At 42.9% G+C, this 19724-nt stretch overlaps 2 protein-coding genes across 2 annotated transcripts; one reads left to right on the top strand and one right to left on the bottom strand.

The window, feature by feature from the left end:
* The first annotated feature begins 269 nt into the window (after positions 1-269).
* Positions 270-11999, top strand: coq6 (coenzyme Q6 monooxygenase). The gene is made up of 12 exons (XM_056296153.1): positions 270-621; positions 988-1122; positions 2288-2346; positions 4850-4976; positions 6153-6283; positions 6412-6519; positions 6909-6971; positions 7114-7221; positions 8734-8936; positions 9258-9373; positions 9737-9903; positions 11411-11999. Exons 1-12 carry the CDS (start codon positions 420-422, stop codon positions 11438-11440), a joined length of 1449 nt encoding a protein of 482 aa, XP_056152128.1. The 5' UTR covers positions 270-419; the 3' UTR covers positions 11441-11999.
* A 1355-nt stretch (positions 12000-13354) lies between these two features.
* Positions 13355-19484, bottom strand: entpd5a (ectonucleoside triphosphate diphosphohydrolase 5a). The gene is made up of 13 exons (XM_056295478.1): positions 19043-19484; positions 18521-18600; positions 18023-18166; positions 17537-17612; positions 16904-16939; positions 16361-16449; positions 16185-16264; positions 15971-16032; positions 15748-15849; positions 14896-15039; positions 14719-14775; positions 13643-13758; positions 13355-13438 (listed from the first exon to the last, which is right to left on the bottom strand). The coding sequence occupies exons 1-13, from the start codon at positions 19482-19484 to the stop codon at positions 13355-13357; spliced, it is 1512 nt and encodes a 503-aa protein (XP_056151453.1).
* Between the last annotated feature and the right edge of the window lie 240 nt (positions 19485-19724).

Raw genomic sequence — 19724 nt, 5'->3', positions numbered from 1 at the left:
CAAATGCGTCTTTCTTCTCCGGAAAATATCTCATTTTGTAAATATGTCTGCTATTGTTGTCTTATGCAAAACTGTTACTTCATGACTCGAAACGATGAAAATGACTGAAAAAAAGTTGTTTTTCATTTCTTTTTTTATATCCCAGTGTTGTTAACTTTAGCGCTACACCTGGACAAATGTGGTACAGCAGGATGCCCCCGTCCTTGTTCTCTGATTGGATGAAAATACAGGAAGCACTTCTTCCAGCGTCGAGCCGTCACGTATGTCAACACAACATGGCTGGATTATAGAAGGTGCTCGGCTGATATTTTTAGGTCATAGTCAAGGGGAAACGTCGCACAGCTGCTCGAAAACACCCTGTATTCAAAGTTGGAATCGTATTCATGTTTGGCACAATACGTATTGCGTAGGGAAGTAGAATGCACAGTCTTACCAAGGCGACTTTGGCCTTCGGTGGAATTGGTCGGCGTTATATTACAGTAAAACACAAGCATGCTTTAACAGTCATCAGCCGCGGATTAGTGTGCACAGTCCACGGGGAGGATTGTGAAAACAATGAGGTATATGATGTTATTATATCCGGAGGAGGGATGGTGGGATCCGCCATGGCCTGTTCCTTAGGTGAGTGACTGTATATCTCCTTTTGCCGTTTGATTTATAAACTTGTCATATTAACAGCCAGCGAACTTTTCATCCCTGTAAAATATAGTCACATTGTGAACTGTGTTGTGACACCAGGACTACCTAATTATGATGTGGGGACACACTAACACTGTCGAGTCTGTCTCTCTTTTTGCACACACACACACACACAAAGGTACCGATAACCGCAAGACTAAGATCATGTAGATCACTCAAATAACACTGCTTTGAATCCTTTGAATTAATCTTGCACAACTGCGGTCAATACATGATTTTAGAAAAACAATGTTGCATGTTGGAATGCAAAACAAGTCATATTATTTTGATTAACCTCATTCTCGACAGGCATGGACCCCAATTTAGTGGGGAAAAAGATTCTTCTGCTTGAAGCTGGCAACAAAAAAGTGATGGACAAGGTCCCAGACACCTACAGCACCAGAGTCAGCTCCATCAGTCCTGGGTCTGCCACACTCCTCAGTGGTACAGTATACCCAAACTTACAATCTTGGAGAAACAGCACCTGCAAATACTTTCCAGAAGGGTGTAATCGATGTACTGTAGAGTACAATAGTAGCATACAAAATACTGTATGAAGTCTAGGAACATGTGTTGGTCTTTATCCAATTAAAGGGGCATTTACATCACTACATGGAACGCTCTTGCTGTGGTGATCAGGCTCTTGGCTGCTATTAAGCCTATTTTAGATGCACACGGATATAAATGGCTCTGACAAAGTAAGTCGGTGATCCGTCACTGTCTGTTCACCAGGGCTTACTGGGGATCATACCTGCCCTTCTTTGTGCTTTATCTGATCCATGTCACCTTGGATTTTTCTTGGTTTGACTTATATCAGCATCACACACACACAAAAGACTGGCATCAGACCCATCAGTTCACACCAGAAAACCTGTCTTTTTCTAGTTTGCTGTTATCAAGGGATAAAGAATCTTACATCAAATAATGAGAGGGGTCAAACACCAAAAACCTCCAATGTAAGGGCATAGCCTTATGTTTGTCAGCAATAGACTATCAAAAAATACCAAATTTAGGCTTATATAGCCAGCCACCCTTCAGGTTAATATATTCTAGTAGAGATTACTATAGAATTTAAATCTGATCATGGGACAATTCTGCGAACACAAATTTTGAGTAATAAAGTTATTTGTTTTTATTCTCTCAAATCACTATATATCCCTATGTTTATGTCTCTAACCACTAAAGTGACAACAGTGCAGGCTGCCAAATGCTGCAAATGTTTTTGGTGCATTTAATCAATATGCCATGCACTTTTTTGTTCAAATTATATTTTACAAGTTGAGCTTGCTCTCATTGGCCAGTATTTAGCCTCCATTCTCATTGTACTATTTACCCATTTTACACCAGAAGAATCCACCCAGACTCTAAATTCAAGTCTTAAAAATTAGACATGCTCTGCGAAAAATGGGTTGGTTCCAACTAGTCTACAGCTAAATGGTCTTCCAGTCTATGACCGTCCATTGATGTACCTGTAAACTTTGACTTCCTCAAACCTACTGGACTGCAACCTTTCTTTCGTCTTTCTAATCATGATCTGAACCACCCTGTTTCCTTGGTTCTTTCTTTGTTGAGTGATATGCTTCATATCTAAAATTATCTGTGTCCACAGGGATTGGAGCATGGGATCACATCACAAGCATGAGGTGCAAGCCCTATCAGAAGATGCAGGTATATTGAACTTGAGTTCACAATTTATATTAAAGATACACTCCTGAAGATTTATGTGCAAACAAATATCCTTTTTGATACTTTTTGTTCCTGGAATGTTTAAGAAAATGGCTGATTCACAAAAATCAAAATAATGAAACACTTGTCGTTGCTTATTTTAATGGTTACTGTTGAATAGAACTTTCCCAGAAAAACATAACAAAGCACAAAGGGTTTTCTGTCTTCATGCAGAAGAAAAGGTCAAGTAGTGGCAAGTTTGAAGAATCAGGGATGCTGTTGTAGCTAAAAACAGATATGATAGACTATATTCACAGAAGACATTTACCAGCAGATACTACATCATCACCAGCTAAAACTCAGGTTCAGCCATGTTTTTTGTTTAGTAGCAGGGAAGGTGCTGGTACAATGGTCACACTGTTTTAGTTCATGTTTTTCTGGTATTTGGAGTGGTGACACACAATGCAATTACCAGTATCCCAATTGGTAAGTTCAACAAAAACATTGAGGATTGTTGCCTGAAGTTCCATTTCTTTGCTTATATAATCAAGTATAGCAGGTTTCATGAGGCAGAAAGCATTTCAAAACAAGCAAACGAAAAACTGGGTCAGCAGCTAAGCAATTAAATAAAGAAAATAGCCTAGGATCTGCTCAGCCCCCTCTTTTTAGTCATGTATATTCATCCTTATTATTTTATCAAAGTACTTTTTGCCATCTGGGTTGCATTTAATACCCACAAGTACTAAGATCATCAACAGGAAAGATAAGAGGGACATCGAGGAAGGTTGAGTGCAATTCTTGAACTCACATTTTGAGAACATGTTATACGCCCTAGTCGGCTAAAACCAGAAGTATTTCCCGCATTTCCTCTCTTTTTTTTGTTTTTCTATTTTTTTAACCTTTCTTCCTCATTCACTTTCATATACTTATTTATGTTCTCCATCAAAAATGATGAACCAGCACTGTACAATTTGAGGAGAGAACAATCTGCCCGACACTCTGATTCCTATCAGTCGTCTTGTTTAATTTACAGACAGCACAATGCCAACTCACTGGGGTATTTAATTGTTGACAGTGAAATAGCAAACACACTGGTGGTTTGAACTAGAATGCATTTTATTCCCTTGTGCAATTTATACTTAAGCAACCATGCAGATGCCAGGGCACCACTAACCCCAAAAGGCACCAAATACATTCGAAAGCGTCCATACCCTGCTTGGTGTGTTGCGAGTACTTGCTTTCTTTCTGGCCATGGCATCATGGTGTTTATTTATTAAAGATGCATCCGTTATGAAGAAAAGTCTCGCTGATATTTTCAGATTGCTGCTCATTGCTTCTATCTTCAAATTAAGAAAGTCATATGAAAAACAGGAAGAAGATGAAAGATTAGGAGAGTGGTTGTCTCCAGCAAACTGAACCCATTTTACAGCTGTGGTCGCAGGCTTGGTCCCCTCCGTAAGATGTGGTCGGTGTATACCAAACATTTGACCGCAGGGTTTCTCATTGGGCCTAGGATGTCATCATGAAATGCTGTACGGTGATTATGGTGATATACCTCTCCCATAATGCCTTCACTCTGTTGCCGCCAATTTGGCTCATTTATCTGCTCGTGCATCTCAGCCCTACTATCAGACTGTATTGAGGGCAGCTCTAAAAAATATGCCTTCCTCTCAACAAAATACTTATCTTACTTAATGTTTCGTGAAGCCAGAAGGTTTTTGAAGTGCTTTGTAAGGAGGATTGAGATGTTATTATCAGGCTTTCATTTTCAACGGATTTTCTCCTCACATCTCAAGTTGCAAAGAAGAGTGTGGTGTTAAGTCTCGCAAAGACTGTGGTCACCCAGTCTTTTGAAAAGTCATATCTTTTCACGCTGCATAAAAAAGCCCAAACAATTTTGGGGTTGGTCTCACTAAATCTTTCCTCCCGACCACTTATCACAAGTTGCAAACCCGCTACCATTAGTGGTTTTCTGTAGGGCATATCCCCCTACTTTATGACAAGTTGGAAAAAAGTAGTGCAGCAGCATATTACTGCAGAATGATTGGGTCTGTCACTATAGTTACAGCCCAAGTGAGGATTAGTCTTGTACAAACACTTTCACCCCCTCATGTTTAAGCCAACTTGGTGCCCTTGGGACTGAAATTACAGGACCCTAAATGTACATCACATCCTGGCACTTTTGGTTGTGGGTAAATATTGTTTCTCGCTGTCAAATATGGCATTTATTTAGTTGTGCTTTCAAAAAAAAAGTCAATCCAAATCATGCGTCCAAATGTCATTTTACGCTCAGATTCAGTAAGGTCCTGAAGTCAGTCATTGAACCATAAAGGAATGGTGACCCTCATAGATCTTAGTATGATGCTGCCAACCTCCAAAAGCAGCGAACAGCTTTGATGTGTTCAGTTCAATGAAATCGTGCTTCTTTGGCTGGCTATATTTAGGGAAAAGGGGTGCAGTTAAGGATGGAGTTGTAGACCGCAGGGATAATTGGCCTCTCATTTAGGTTTGGGATGCCTGCTCCGATGCCCTGATTACATTCGATAAGGAGAACCTGCAGGATGAGATGGCATACATCGTGGAGAACGACATCATTGTGGCTGCACTCACAAAACAGTTGGACAGCCTCTCTGGTAAGAAAACATGTCATTTATGACTTAAAACGTTAAGGCCCACATTCTAGGTCTCTAGGACCTTGTGATTGTTGTTGACTGTTAACGGTCACTGGTCTGGTACTTAATGCCACTGCGTTTGTTCCGTCCTAACCCTGAGATTTGATTATTCGTGTTTTTCCCCCAGTGTCTGTTTTTCAACTTTAATTCAACTCTTGGAGCCATCCATGTTTTCCCTGCTATTCCCATCACGCACCACATTTCTTCCCAGCCAGTTTGAATGCTCCAGAGAACCAGCACCTTGTGAGGACACGTGCAGTGGTCCATTGACCTATTTAAAACCATGTGCTTCTTGCCCTAGCTACCACTTAAGGCAGTCAGATGCTAACGGTGCAAAGTGCTGTATTGTTGACATTAATCTTCACTGAAGCCACGTGGTTGAAGGCTAAACCAGCAATAAATAAATATAAATAGAATTTTCAAGATTTTGTGCTAAACAACAGATGTGTGGTCACTGCACTTTTTGCGTCATGTACATCATATTTGTCCTTTCTTTTTTTGTCTCATTTTAGACACCATGTTGTTCTGCTCTAGATGCAGTACATGAAAAGCATGCAATGCGCCAGCTGGTCTGGTTGTAACTTTGCCCTCCAATCATTGCAAGCCAATATTTGACACTCGTGTTCGGGAACCAGTAGTCGATCTGCGGAGAGGCCATGCTCCAAGTCGGCAAGAGCGAGCGTAATTCAAGATCCTTTCATGTTTGGGATTACCGGCTACTGATATTTTAAGCAAAGTAGGAGTGCAAAACCCAACAAGCTGGCAGCATATGCAGAGTGTGGCCTGGGGTGCTTGTAGATAAACACTATTAGTCAATGCAATGTGGCAAGCCAAGACCATTAAGAAGATTGTCAAATGGGAGCTTCGACAGCTAGCCTCTGCCAAGGAGGAAAACCAGTGCTGTTTTATGAGGTGGTTTATAGATCTTCCACTGCCTTAGTCACAGCCAAACCTTACTCTTTTTTTTTCTTTTTGGGAGGAAAAATGTAGAAAAGCACTGATTTAGTGTGTCCAATTGTAATGATACACAACGGTGTGTACATCGTTTGAATCAGGGCCATTCAATTTATAAACAATGCTTTATTTTGTTTCTCTGACCGTTATAGTAACTGCTCCCATGTCCTGGTTACCTTTCAGATAATGTGAATGTCAAGTACAGGTCCAAGGTGGTGAAGTACGCATGGCCCATGTCTTACCAGGTGGCTGACTCGATTCCTTGGGTCCAGGTCAAGTTGGCCAGTGGTGAGACCTTTCAAACCAAGCTACTGGTAAGTTTAGCAGCGCCATTACATCCACATGTTCACGCCGACATACTCAGTGAGAGTTTGCACTTAATTTGTACATTTTGGATCGAGATGTTTTCCTCTGCCTAACCTATGCAGACACTGTGTTTCAGATTGGCGCTGATGGACCAAATTCAATGGTGAGGCGGGAATTGGGGATACCCACCGTCAAGTGGAATTATGACCAATCTGCTGTGGTTGCTGTGCTGCACCTTTCTGAGGTATGATGTGGTGAGACCCACATTCCTGTACACACACATGCATATACAGACCCACACACACATAAGCACATGCACACACTGGGCATCACTGGGTGGCTATGTTCATTGTATAAGTCCTTATATAGATGTATTTATGATTTGTGACTTGATTGTACACACAACATGTTTACATAAGCTCGATGTTATGCAACAAGTTGACATAGTATTTTAGTATGATAGTTATTTTCCTTTTACATGCCACAGAGAACAATGTCACATAGCATGGATTCTTGCCAGCAGTACCCATCACTATATTGTGATTTTATGAACAATATAGTCCATTAAGATCTACGTTTTACAATAACTTGCAACAGAATTTTGGAATGGCACTTATTTTTACATGTCTGCAGCCCACCGAAAACAATGTCGCATGGCAGAGATTCCTCCCAACAGGACCCATAGCGATGTTGCCGGTAACTTAGATCTACAATATTTTCAGTAATAATTGTTCTCAGATAATATCCACCTAGGACCTGACGAAATGATAAAAGAAATAAACATTCATATCGTGTCCATTGATAAAAGAAATAAACATTCATATCGTGTCCATTGCAGTTGTCCGACACAGAGAGCTCTCTGGTGTGGTCTACCAGCCACCGCCATGCTGAAGAACTGCTGGAACTGGATGAGGAGAGCTTTGTGGATGCCATCAACTCTGCTTTTGTGAGTCTTGTTTCTGACTTCACCTGCACTGCCTACAACCTGACTGGATAACTGACACTGTAATGACCTGTTGTGTTGCCGAAGAATTTTGTTCTAAAATGAGATATTCCTTGTTTTTAAAAAGTCATACTCACTGTTATGAAATGATTTGTCACACAAACACAAGCACAAAAACGGTAGGGTTTTTCATGAATAATAATTAAAGCTGAGTGACCAAAGTTATCACTTGACGAAATGCCAATACTTGACAGAGTGAATCCTCAATATTTTAGATACATAACAAAGCGGCGCGGTGGTGCAGTGGTTAGCACAGTCACCTCACAGAAAGAAGGTTGTGGGTTTGAGCCCCGGGATAGTCCAACCTTGGGGGTCATCCTGGGTCGTACTCTGTGTGGAGTTTGCATATTCTCCCTGTGTCTGCGTGGGTTTCCTCTGGGTGCTCCGGTTTCCTCCCACAGTCCAAAGACATGCAGGTCAGGTGAATCGGCCGTACTAAATTGTCCCTAGGTGTGTGTGTGTGTGTGTGTGTGTGTGTGTGTGTGTGTGTGTGTGTGTGTGTGTGTGTGTGTGTGTGTGTGTGTGTGTGTGTGTGATGGCCTGGCGGCCTGTCCAGGGTGTCTCCCCGCCTGCCGCCCAATGACTGGTGGGATAGGCTCCAGCATTCCCACGACCTTGAGAGCAGGATAAGCGGTTTGGATAATGGATGGACATAACAAAGCAAAACAAAGACCGAAACTTTAACCTGTAGCACCTTGTAAATAAGCATGGAAGCACGTATTCCTTGCATGTATTCTGCACAGTGTCTATCCTGAGTTACTGTCCTTGTTTTTTTTTTTTTTCTGTTTTGGTAACTCATGCAAATAGATTTACAATTGTTTTGCCCAAACTATGCAATGCTACTGTTTCACTGTGAGTACAATATACCTATCCCTTTTTTATGTTTGGAGAAACTCCTTTTTCCCAAGCTGGCTATTTTTACCAGGCCTGCCAGTGGATGGGGTCACCACGGTTGAGTCACGCTTGGTTTCAGGCCTGGTTTGCTAATTAAACCTGTGGTCTGCCAGTGTCGACCATTACTGCATGGAATGTTTTTCAAACAGAGCTAATTCAACTGCACGGCCTGGCCAGCGTCTTCTTTTAATTAGCTCAGCTCCCAAAGCCCTGCCAAACCAGTTAGTTATGGAGGAGAAAAGGGCTCTAGCCGGCCTGTCCTTTTGCTTCTCTCCTTTGTCAGATAATTCTTTTGTCCACTTGAAGGAATCATGTCTTAATTTTCTTTCTTTTCTGCTGGCCTCTCCTTATTGTGTGTGGCTCTGTCCCCCTACCTGTCTCGTGTATATGTATGTGTGTGTGTGTGTGTGTGTGTGTGTCTGTCTGTCTGTCTGTCTGTCTGTCTGTCTGTCTGTCTGTCTGTCTGTCTGTCTGTCTGTCTGTCTGTCTGTCTGTCTGTCTGTCTGTCTGTCTGTCTGTCTATCTCTGTGTCTGTGTCTGTATCTGTGCCTGCTGTGACAGTGGAGTAACGAGAACCAGTCTGAGTTGATCGAGACGGCCGGCTCTATGTTCCGTAGCGCCCTGTCAGTCCTCATACCATCCGCCGGCTCTGCCCGCCAGCTGCCTCCCAGTGTAGCAAGGATCGGTCCAAAGAGCAGGGTCATGTTCCCACTGGGCATGGGTCATGCATCTGAGTACATCAGGCACCGGGTGGCTCTCATTGGGTAAGGCACTTACACTGAACGGTGTGGACTATTGCTGAGTCTAAAAACACTTAAGAGTTCTTGTACCTTTTTGTTCACATCAAGCTCCTTAAATCCTTTTCTTAGGTGTGACTGAATGTGTGGAGGGTGCTTAATGCTGTCAGTTTGTCATTATATCCTTAATGATTTGCTCAGTCATACTGACCTGCTTCTTTTCCTAAATAGGAAGTTGAATGTGGTGTAAATACTTCAGATGTTTGTGAATGATACTGTGAATCTACACTGTAGAATACAGTGTGTTGACTGTTTTTGCATGCTGAGCTAACTTGTTTGCCTTTGCAGGGATGCAGCCCACCGCGTTCACCCTCTGGCTGGTCAGGGAGCCAACCTGGGCTTTGGGGATGTGGCTTTCCTCACGCAGGTCCTGAGCCAAGCAGCCTTTAACGGGAAGGACCTTGGTCAGTGAGAGCCCTAAACAGACACAAGTGCTGCAGCCGTAGCCAGTGGTTTCTCTTAAGCTCTTTTCCATAACACTTGCTGTAACGCATGCATGTTGATCCAGATTAGAAAAAAATATGACTTTCCTCCAGAATTTATTTTGTGTTTTTCTGTCCATTCTGCCATTCACTGCATATGCATTGCTTTTCATTAAAAAGAAGAAAATGTTGCTTTGTCATATTCTAATTATTTCTGTCGATCACTTTGTTTACTCTGAGATTAAAATGGTTCCAGTGTGTTGATGTAATGCAGAAAACATATCTAAATTGCCCACTGGATCAAAGCTTTACGCTTCCGCCCTCTGTTTTGTTTTGTGCTTGCAGGAGCGATGCAGCACCTGTTGGAATACGAGACTGAACGGCAACGACACAACCTGCCCATGATGGCTGCCATAGACCTCATGAAGCGTCTCTATTCCACTAATGCTGCCCCTGTGGTTCTCCTTCGCACATTTGGTCTCCAAGCCACCAACATGTTACCACCGCTGAAAGTGAGCTCTTTTCGTGTGCTAACAGTATCCTGGTTTGTGTCATCTTGTGAATTTCACTTTCTTTTCAGATGGTCTCTTCCTGGTGATGTTGAGTGACATTTTATCTGCAGTGTAAAACAATGCACACATGGGATGTCCGGGTAGCGTAGCAGTCTATTCTGTTGCCTACCAACACGGGGCTCACCGGTTCGAGTCCCTATGTTACCTCCAGCTTGGTTGGTCATCCCTACAGACACAATTGGCGGGTGTCTGTGGATGGGAAGTCAGATGTTGGTATGTGTCCCGGTCACTGCACTAGCGCCTCCTCTGGTCAGTCGGTCGGGGCACCTGTTCAGGGGGGAGGGGCAACTGGAGGAGAATAGCGTGATCCTCCCACGCACTATGTCCCCCTGGCAAAACTCCTCACTGTCAGGTGAAAAGAAGCGGCTGGTGACTCCACATGTATCGGAGGAGGCATGTGGTAGTCTGCAGACCTCCCTGGATTGGCAAGGGGGGTGAAGCGGCAACTAGGATGGCTCGGAAGAGTGAGATAATTTGCCAGATACAAATGGGGGGGAAAATCCACAAAAAACAAAGAACCAATTACATGAACAAAAGCGGATACATACTCTAATGCTAAATTCACCATTGGTTTGGCAAATTAGGTTTGGAGAAGGAGGCCGTGGGACTACAGTTGTCATACGGTCATACGGTCATACGGTTTATAGCATGAAATCTTGCCTCTTTGCACATAAACATGGTCAACATTGTGTTCCTCTGAAAGTCTTAACTTTTCTCAGCTTTAGTACATGCTCCACTCTGTCCAAAACAAAAAAAAAAGTGAGGTGTACTGATCTCCCCAAAGTGGCCACTTTTAGTCCAGCTCACAGCTGCTCCCCATTTACATTAAAGTAAAAAAGGCGATGGCTCTTTGAATGAAAAAAAAAGTGAAGGCCTGCTTTTACTCATCTTGTAATGTCAACCTCCATTATAACCAATGTTGCCAAGAGCCCTGCCTCCCTGGTCTGCTGTCATTATGCATCACTCAGAAATCAGCCACCTGTCATACACAAGCCCCACCTTCACCGTGACCCCACCCTCTCTTCTGATTACATGGGGCTTTACTCCAGTGGTGTCTATAATTTCAACTGTTCAGAACCTACTACTATGACATCTAAGTTTAGCCCCAAATTTAGTGTTACCGAAAGTGTGTGGGTGGGGTGCAGGGCCGGCCACGGGGCAGTGGACGGCGGTGTTGGCTTGTGTTTTCACACCCCTTTTATTACAGACCACTCATGTGAAACGGCTTTATTCCCTACTAAGTGATTCAGACCAAAGCAACTGTAACCGGTTGTAAAGGCATTTCACTATGTAGGCACAAAGTTTAGCTTGACATTATTTCCACATTAAATGCTGTGAATTCACCGATTCACAGGTCTTTGCGTATAGCCGGCATGCCACTGACTCTGCTGTTACTAAGCCTAAACCACAGGTTTTAGTTAATCTTGTTCTCTTTTTTCCACTGCAGGAGCAGATCATGGCATACGCTAGCAAGTGATGCTTTGGTTACGCAGTGACTATTTAATGGACCCCAAGACTGTATGCTGCTGTGGCTTTTTGAAGGGAATGTAAAAGTGTAAATTAATAAAGTTTTATTTTATTCTTTTTTGTGTTTCTTGTTATAAGTCGAGCAAGAAGGACCAGTGCCTCATATTGCGAAAGAAGCGACAGCACTGTCATGGGCTACACGTGCAGACATTTTAATATACGACGTGAGCACGGATCGAAAAACTAGCTCGCTGTATGATCAACTTGAGGTGAAACCTAAGTACAGTTTTGATTCTTTCTTATATCCTGAAATGGCTGATCACAGGTGGATTTCATCTTGATAAATAAGTACAAATCTGTGCAATTTTCACGTTTTATTAAAACATACATATTTAGTACAAATATTTCCACTGACAAGGTTTCATAAAACAACAAAATGTACATGTCTGTCATCAGGTGATTCAGCTGATGAACATCGAGGCATTTGTGCAGGATTGTTGCGTTGCTGCAATGTATAAGCATTTTTGTTTTTTTTTTGGTTTAAATACTTCACTAATAAAAGTTTACACTGTGGTATTATATACAGCAGTAGTTATTGAACATGGTGAATACTGAGAAGACAGCGAAGGCATGGCTTGGTGAGCAGTTAACACAGACATGTTCAAAAGTTATACTAGACACAAAGATTATTAAAATACTGTGTAATTAGACAATCTTTCACTTATTTAAATATTTGTACAGTTCACAAGAGAAAATTGACGGTATTTAGTGTTCTTCGTGTCTCGGACCAAAGAGCTATGTCCCAACAAATCAAGCAGTTGTGGATTCAGGACTTCTTCTTTTTTTCTTCATAATCACTATGTTTGCAATTTTTGTGTTCTGCAAATGATGTTGTCGTGGGATGCACCAACTAACTTTGATAACAGGTTCCTCGAAAGCTTGTCTGAAATATAGTTTAGACTTGAGGCCACTACAATTTAGCCACGCTTGACATGAACTGGACCTGTTCCCCTGTAGACAAAACAAATATACCTGGCTGAACTTTCAAATACAGGCATTAACTTCATACGTACAACAGTATTCAGCTATCGAACAGCACGCTCGTGTCACACACACTGAGACACATTTCTCCTTCTTTGCACTTATTTAGCCCTCCTGAGTCATGGCGAGTCTGACAGATATATCCATATGTACAATTCTGGGATTGGCATCAAAGTGACCAATCAATGCCCTAGCTACAATTTTCTACAATTAAAGTGTAACGTGCAAAGTTGAAAGAAAAGAAGCTTTTTGATCATGTTCTCCATCGGCGATATTTCCAGTTATGTCTCACACTCGTCTAGTATCTTATGAGGGCAAATGGTCTCACTCTGTCCCCGTAGCACAGTTGGGGAAAAAAAGAGGATGAAAAGAGGATGGAGATGGGGAAAAAAAAGTTATTTGACAAACTAGATGTTGCATTTCCTGCAACGGATCTCCTCAAAGATTCCACTGTGCCGGCAGTACAGTGCACACCAGGACCACAGAAAGCACCAAAAGTCTTTGAACACCATGACTTGTCCTTCTAAACTTTCCTCTCTACACTTAAAGGTAGGTGAGTAACACAGCATTTCAAATCGGATACCCATAAGAAAGCAAAAATGTAAACACTTTGCTTTACAAAAATAAAGTCAGCTCACTAATTATGGGCTAAACATACAGTAGAAACAGCCTGCCTTATAAAAATATAGTGATTTCTTGTTCAAGAGTTCATGGAATATTTGAAGGGTGCTGAGGTCAAAGGAGGGGAAAGGGCACAGCTGCAGGAGGACAGGACCGGGTGTGTGTTGTGAGGGAGAGGCGGTGAAGGGTGGAAGGAGGAAGGGCAGCCCCGAAGTGACAGGCTGTCCCACTCAGTGCCTGCTGCAGTGACATCTCGCTGTCCTTAGTGGATGTTGAGGTTACGGAAGTGGTCAAAGGTGGCCCCCAAGGCCCAGCTTGTCTCCACATTGTTCACTTTCTTGGTTAGCTGTAGAAAAGGGCGAAAAAGCATATCTCCACTTAACCTCAGCCAGACAAACACAATTTCCGACATCTATTTTCACAAAAGAAGGCAACGCGGGTGATAGCAAGTTCAAGTTATGGTTCAAGTTCATGGTTAATGTTCTTTTGCTATACTTTCTGTATCTCTGCACAAACATTGTCCCATGTGAGCTGACCCAGACTGGCTCACCTGCAGCACAGTGTTGTCCTTGAAGCCAAAACCCTCCTTTAGCAGGCAAGTGATATATGTCATATCCATGCAGAGGAAGGGGCTGATAGCACGATACTTGGTCATCTTGTTGCACACTGCAAGAACAAGTCAGAAGCTTAAGACATGGGCTTGGACAACATTAGCACAGGTTTCACGTACCACTGAGAGAAAGGAAAGTGTTTGTGCAAGGTGTTAGTGAGACATCTTCTTGTATCACATAGAGGAATCCTGTTCCACGTAATGATAAAAAAAAAAAAACATGTTTTCTAACCTCTATGCTAGATGATTAAAATATGACCTTTCTGTTCTGTTTTGCTTAGTGAGCGGGGAGGTGTGAGGGGCATGGCCGAGGGTCAGCACAAGGCTGAGGGTGGGTGGCGGTACACAGTGTGTCTCGGTATGTGTCAGCCCCCGGGTGGTGTGTGGCTGTCAGGTGCCCTCCTGCCTTGGCCAGACATCTTCAGCTCGGGTGCCAACCCAGGCTGTGCCAGACTTGTTTCTCAAGACCGTGTGACAGTGTTCTCACAACACAAACAGACCCATATAATACACCGATTCATTCTTCTCAGCTATAAGCCTAGTTATGCACAGTGCCACACACTCTTAAGACTGTACGAGTCAGAAATGTGGTGCACTTGATACTGTAAATCACAGCCTGTATTTTTTGGAATGATGTCATTATGTGTTTTGACCAGACAGATCTCTCCCTGAACACTTCCAGGAAATGTGTGTTTCTGATCCGTTTCTATCCAGGGAGTTGTTTTGTTCTATGGAGTAAATATTGACTGTGGCATCTTCAGGACAAGGACAACGCCAAAGCTTTTGGGCAGAAACAAAGCTAAGCACTTGTGCGGCTTAAGAATTGCATGTTTCTGTAGGACGATTCGGTGGTTACAAGAACGGTATGTGAAGCCCGGGAGATTGTACGGTTCTAAAATACGCAAATGAACAGCAAAGTCCGTTGTTGATAGTATGTTCACTGGCTCAACAAAATCACAGGAGGTCAAGTTCAAGAAATTAGAGAAAATGTTTGACTAGAGGATATTGATTCTCACCTTCCTTGGCTCTTTTCTTGAAATCTCTGACTTCAACCACACCCCCACGACTTCCATCTGTGAGGAGAAAAAAACAAACAAAAAACAACAGCTCAATTCCTGTTTACCGCATTAAATGAGTATTTACTTAAGGGAAAATTATACCAGAAGGTGGTTCTTTGCTCCATGCCCACTCACCGATAAGACCTGACTCCACCGCTCTGTCAAAGTAGTATGAGAAAGCGTAGAAGATGCTGCTGCCCTTCACTTCATATGGCTGGTGCACGACCCCCTTGATCACCTTCATCACCTCATAGTAACACAGCTTATAGCCGGCATAGCCTGAGAAAAGAATAAATGTAAATGTGTTATTGTTAAATACTTACGTTAACACTGAGTATTTTGATGCATATGAAGTGCACTGTGAATCTATTAATAAAAAGTGAACACCTGTGCTCAGGTGTTCAGAGGAGAGTGCACAGCTTCGGTTTGAGGCCAGGCGATGTTTAAAGTGGGGGGCTCACCCACTAGTTACACAAGGGAAACCCCCAGAAGGACCACTTTCACATGGTGCCATGGGACGATTTGGCTCGGGTGAGCCAAAACCCATGTGCCGACATGAGCAGCACTTAACATGGCCCTGTCAGGGTGTCTATTTTTACCACATAATTGTGAACGGTCAAGATCAAGCTGCTCGTTACACAGAAAAATAACAGCTCGAGGAGTAACCCAGTATCTTTTGGCTACTTGACTGTGGTATGGGAGTTTCTGGCTTATTTGTGAAGTTAACTGACAGTTTTCTTTTCGTTTAAATACAAGGTTGACTGCAGTATAATTGTTCAAGAGAGGAAGGGCTGGGAATCGGAGGATGACAAAATGTGCATTCGGCGCCAAGGTCCCAGGGAATCCGGTGGGAAAATTCTCTCATCTCAGGCTGAATTGTGCTCTACTATACTCTATTGTGTTCTGGAATTTGCAGAGGAATGCAGGGAATGCTGTGTCCAAGGCACTCAGAAGACAATCGAAAACCTCAGAGAGCTCCAATCTCACCATCTGGAATGCCGCTGACTTTGTAGCTGATTCCTCCAAAAGTCACATCCTCTCTGAACTTCTTGGGAAGACAGGAACTTGTGAAGATCTTCCAATCCAGACCTGAGAAAAGGAGAGCAAAAATGTAGTTCTGCCGCTGTGGAAATTTGCCGATGAATGACTTGATGCAGACTTTACATGGTAATACTACAGGTGTTTTATAAAAAGGACTTGAAACTCTTACCATCAGCTCCTAGCGCCCCGAGAGTTGCAAGTCGAGCCGCATATAGTCCATTTCCCAGATAACTGTTAGGCATAGGGTGCATTCAGTCACCATCTTTATACTTAAAGCAGAACGTTTCAAAACACAAAACGCTAAAAAAGTGTGACTTTTCACATCCCAAATTATTGAATTCTTCAACAAGATGACACAGGATCCTCTTTTTTCCATTGCTTACCTGTGTGTGTAGAGCTTATATGTGTTGTTGAACATATTGAATCTGGCAATGTAACTGGGTGGAGCAGAGTAAACTGTTTTCTGTTGGACAAAAGACAAATCAAATGTTCAGCGGCTGAGTTGATCAGTAACGTCTCATAAATATCCGCTAAGAACAAAATGACATGTTTTAATCACCCTCGACTTGGGAAGGAAAGTGATCTGTGTAGATCCTCCGCCCAAATCCAGGATCCCGACTGTCTTCTTTGTGTTGGAATACAAGTGACCTAAAGAAGAAAGAAAGAAAAAAAAACAGAAAATTAACAAATGACACAGAATCTAACAATAACCTTAGAGTGTATTTTCCATCTGGAGTGAAACAGCGTTTGACCAAACGCCTTCAACACCCGCATTATTTAGAATATATCTATTTTTGGACTGCTCGTGTCAGCATTACTGGCAGGTTTACAGATATCCCTGCAGGTGTGAACATGTCTGAGGTTACTAAGTGGGAAGGGAAATATTTTCTTCAGATGGTTTTCGACTAAACGCAGTGTTCCACCGGCATGGTGCAAAATGTAAGGAAACACTGCATAGGATAATAACCAGATTGGGGAAAAAATGCACCTCAGACAGGAAACGAGAGCTTTTCTCTGCTGGATCGCTGCATGCATTGGAGCCTCAAATTAAAGCCTGCTGTCTATTAAGACCGCAAGAGCAAAAACACAAGCAAGATCTTACCTGTAAGGAAATTCACCGTGACCCAGGCCAGGACTCCTGAAAAAAAAAATATGGAAGAAAATGTCTGTATCATTAAAACTAAGACAACAAATTGCCATCTTTTATGACTGACTTGAGAAAGATATCCTGCCACTGAAACATGTTAAAACACAGAGACGAGGCCCCTGACTGGCGATGACTAATGTTTTAGTCAAGCTCTCTGGCTTGGGTTGCTATTTAATTAGCAATATGGGTCTCACATGGAGGCTTGCAGACCAGCCCAGGTAATTACAATTGTCTCAGATGTCAAGTTATTGCACTCATAAAGTGGGTATAATGAATGACAAATACAGTATGATGAAACACAACTTTAGCAAGGGTGTTGTAATGGGTGATGTGGAGGATCACTTTAAATTGTTGGGCGTGGGACAGCTGTTTGAATGAGGTGGCAATGAGCACTTGTAAAAAGGACATTTATTAAAACAGTATTGGTTGACATGTCCTAAGTGAATGAGGCAGTCCAAGCACCTGGCCAGACAATAACCCAGTAAGCACACCAAACTGAATATAACTATGAAACCGTATACATACATAGACAGTATACAGTCAGTAGACAGTATACATACTGGTGATTAGGCATCAATTATGACCTACCTTCATTCGTTCCATTCATGATGGTGACACTGTTGTTTGGTATGTAGAAAGGGGACTCATGAAATACCTCTCGTACCTATGGAACAAATCCATTGACACTATTATCATCCACTATCCGTGCATCAGAAGTGTTTCGCGGTCCTAACCTAAACATCGAAACGCCCCATTGATGTTAGGCTGTCCTCAACCCAGACTGTAGCAGACAAACTGTGGCTTATCTGTCTTTGAGTGACAGATTTCTCAACCGCGAGCATGGTTGGAACAGTAGCCTCGAGATGATAATTCAAATGACATAAATGGTTAGTCCACACAACCCCAGAACAGCTGGTTCTTGCAACATGATAGCCACCAAATGGGCAGACTTGCCCTCTTTTTTTTTTCTTCAATGACACTTGTAAGCACTTAGTGGTTTCTCGTCCCGCTCCCTGGCGGGACTGGTAGAGTTCATGCCAAACTATCTGAGGGCAGGAAGAACATGTGCCTCACCTCATCCAGCAGAGCATTGGCCTTGTCTTCAGGCAGCAGCCGTAGACCTGCTGTGGCTTTTAAGACCACTGGGGTCTGCTTCCAGTTGTCCTCTGGGACTGCCTTTTTGGCAATCTTCAGAAGCTGTCTGACGGTGTTGCCACCCTGAAGCAGAGATGACGATTAGTTACCAGCAACAGTCATGGCCAAAGGACAATCAACCAAAGCAAGAATGAATGAATGAATGAATGAACGACCGAACAAATGAACAAATGAATGAACGAATGAATGACGATAATATTTCAATGATTAGATTCTTTAAAAAAAATACTTTTCTAACTGATAAAGTTGAAAGGAAAGAAACCCTTCTGCATGTTGGAAGTGACAGACTGTGCAAAAGAAACTTCTGTAATTATATAGTTATCGGCCTAATCCAACTAAGGTTCTGGTTTGCAGAAAACGCATAACTACCACATACTTATTCTTAATAATGAGCAATGGTATAAGAAGGATACATACCTCTTCAGGATTGTCTTTATAAGCTGACAAGCCGGGTTTAACTGCATGGTAAATCTCGTTGTCCAGAACCGGCAGCTCAACTAAAAGAAAAGTGATTGTCAGAGAGAGGATGTTATCAACCGAGCAAAAGACATTCTGGATGATGATGGTAAAGTTTGGCTTTATTTTTGAACTCCCAGCTTCAGAAGCTCATAACTGCATTGCATTCATTTACAACTGGGGATATTTAGGCAGCAGCAAATCTAGTTTCATTTGCAGAAGTCGGCATTTTTAGAGCAGCAATTTCAGAGTTGAGTCAGACAGGCAAATTAAAAATTCAGCTCAGCCACTAAAGACTCTGCCTTGCCGTTAGCTTCTCCCCACCCTGCCAGCACATGTTTGTCTTTACACCGCAGAGTGAATGACCCAACAGCAAACACAGACACTCACTCACATGGAAGACAGTCGCATGTGAAGCCATATTGGCTCCCGGACAGAAGCTGAGACAGACTGGATGAGGCTGAGGGAGAAAGAAACACTAACCTGGGTCTTTCTGAATAAACTTGTAGATGTGGATTCTGGTGCCTGTGCTCCCAGCGTCGAACATGATCCCGAAGAAGATGCGGCTCATGTTGAGAGGTGAGGGGGCTTCATGTGCTGGCTGAAAGGCTCTTGGTGGATGGTAAGGCTCGGGTGCAGGATGGAAGACCTCAGGCACAGGATGGAAAGCTTCAGGTATAGGATTGAAAGATTCAGGTGCACGATGCAAAACTTCAGAAATCTCAGGGTGCGTCTGAACGGCAGGCTGGGAGGCTTCAGGGACTGGGTTGGAAACCTCAGGCAGTAGATTTTCTGTGTTGGCGGAGTGCTCGCGGTAGCGGTAGTGAGGGATAAAGCGGTGGTGCCGGTAGTAAGTTGCCTCCACCAAGAGGTTCCCTGCCAGAAGCCACATGGATACAGTCAGGAGCAGCTTCTGTGCAGCCATTGTTTTCACACCCGGAGCAGAAGAGACAGCTGGTAACTTTAAAAGAAATAAATAAAAAAAAGCTAAGGAAAAAGACTCTGTGGATGCTGGTGTAAAGCCGTTGGCTTTTCAGGAGAGCCTTGTTCTGAAGTGCTGTTCAGCGACCACAGTTGAAGCAGCCTGCTGAGATGATGAGAGGCGGTCAGAGAGGAAAAGGACAGCGTGGATCACGATGCACACTCAGGAGTGTCTGGTCATCTG

The sequence above is a fragment of the Lampris incognitus genome, chromosome 16 (assembly GCF_029633865.1).
Source record: "Lampris incognitus isolate fLamInc1 chromosome 16, fLamInc1.hap2, whole genome shotgun sequence".
NCBI lineage: Eukaryota > Metazoa > Chordata > Actinopteri > Lampriformes > Lampridae > Lampris > Lampris incognitus.
This window is presented reverse-complemented; position numbering and strand designations above follow the sequence as displayed.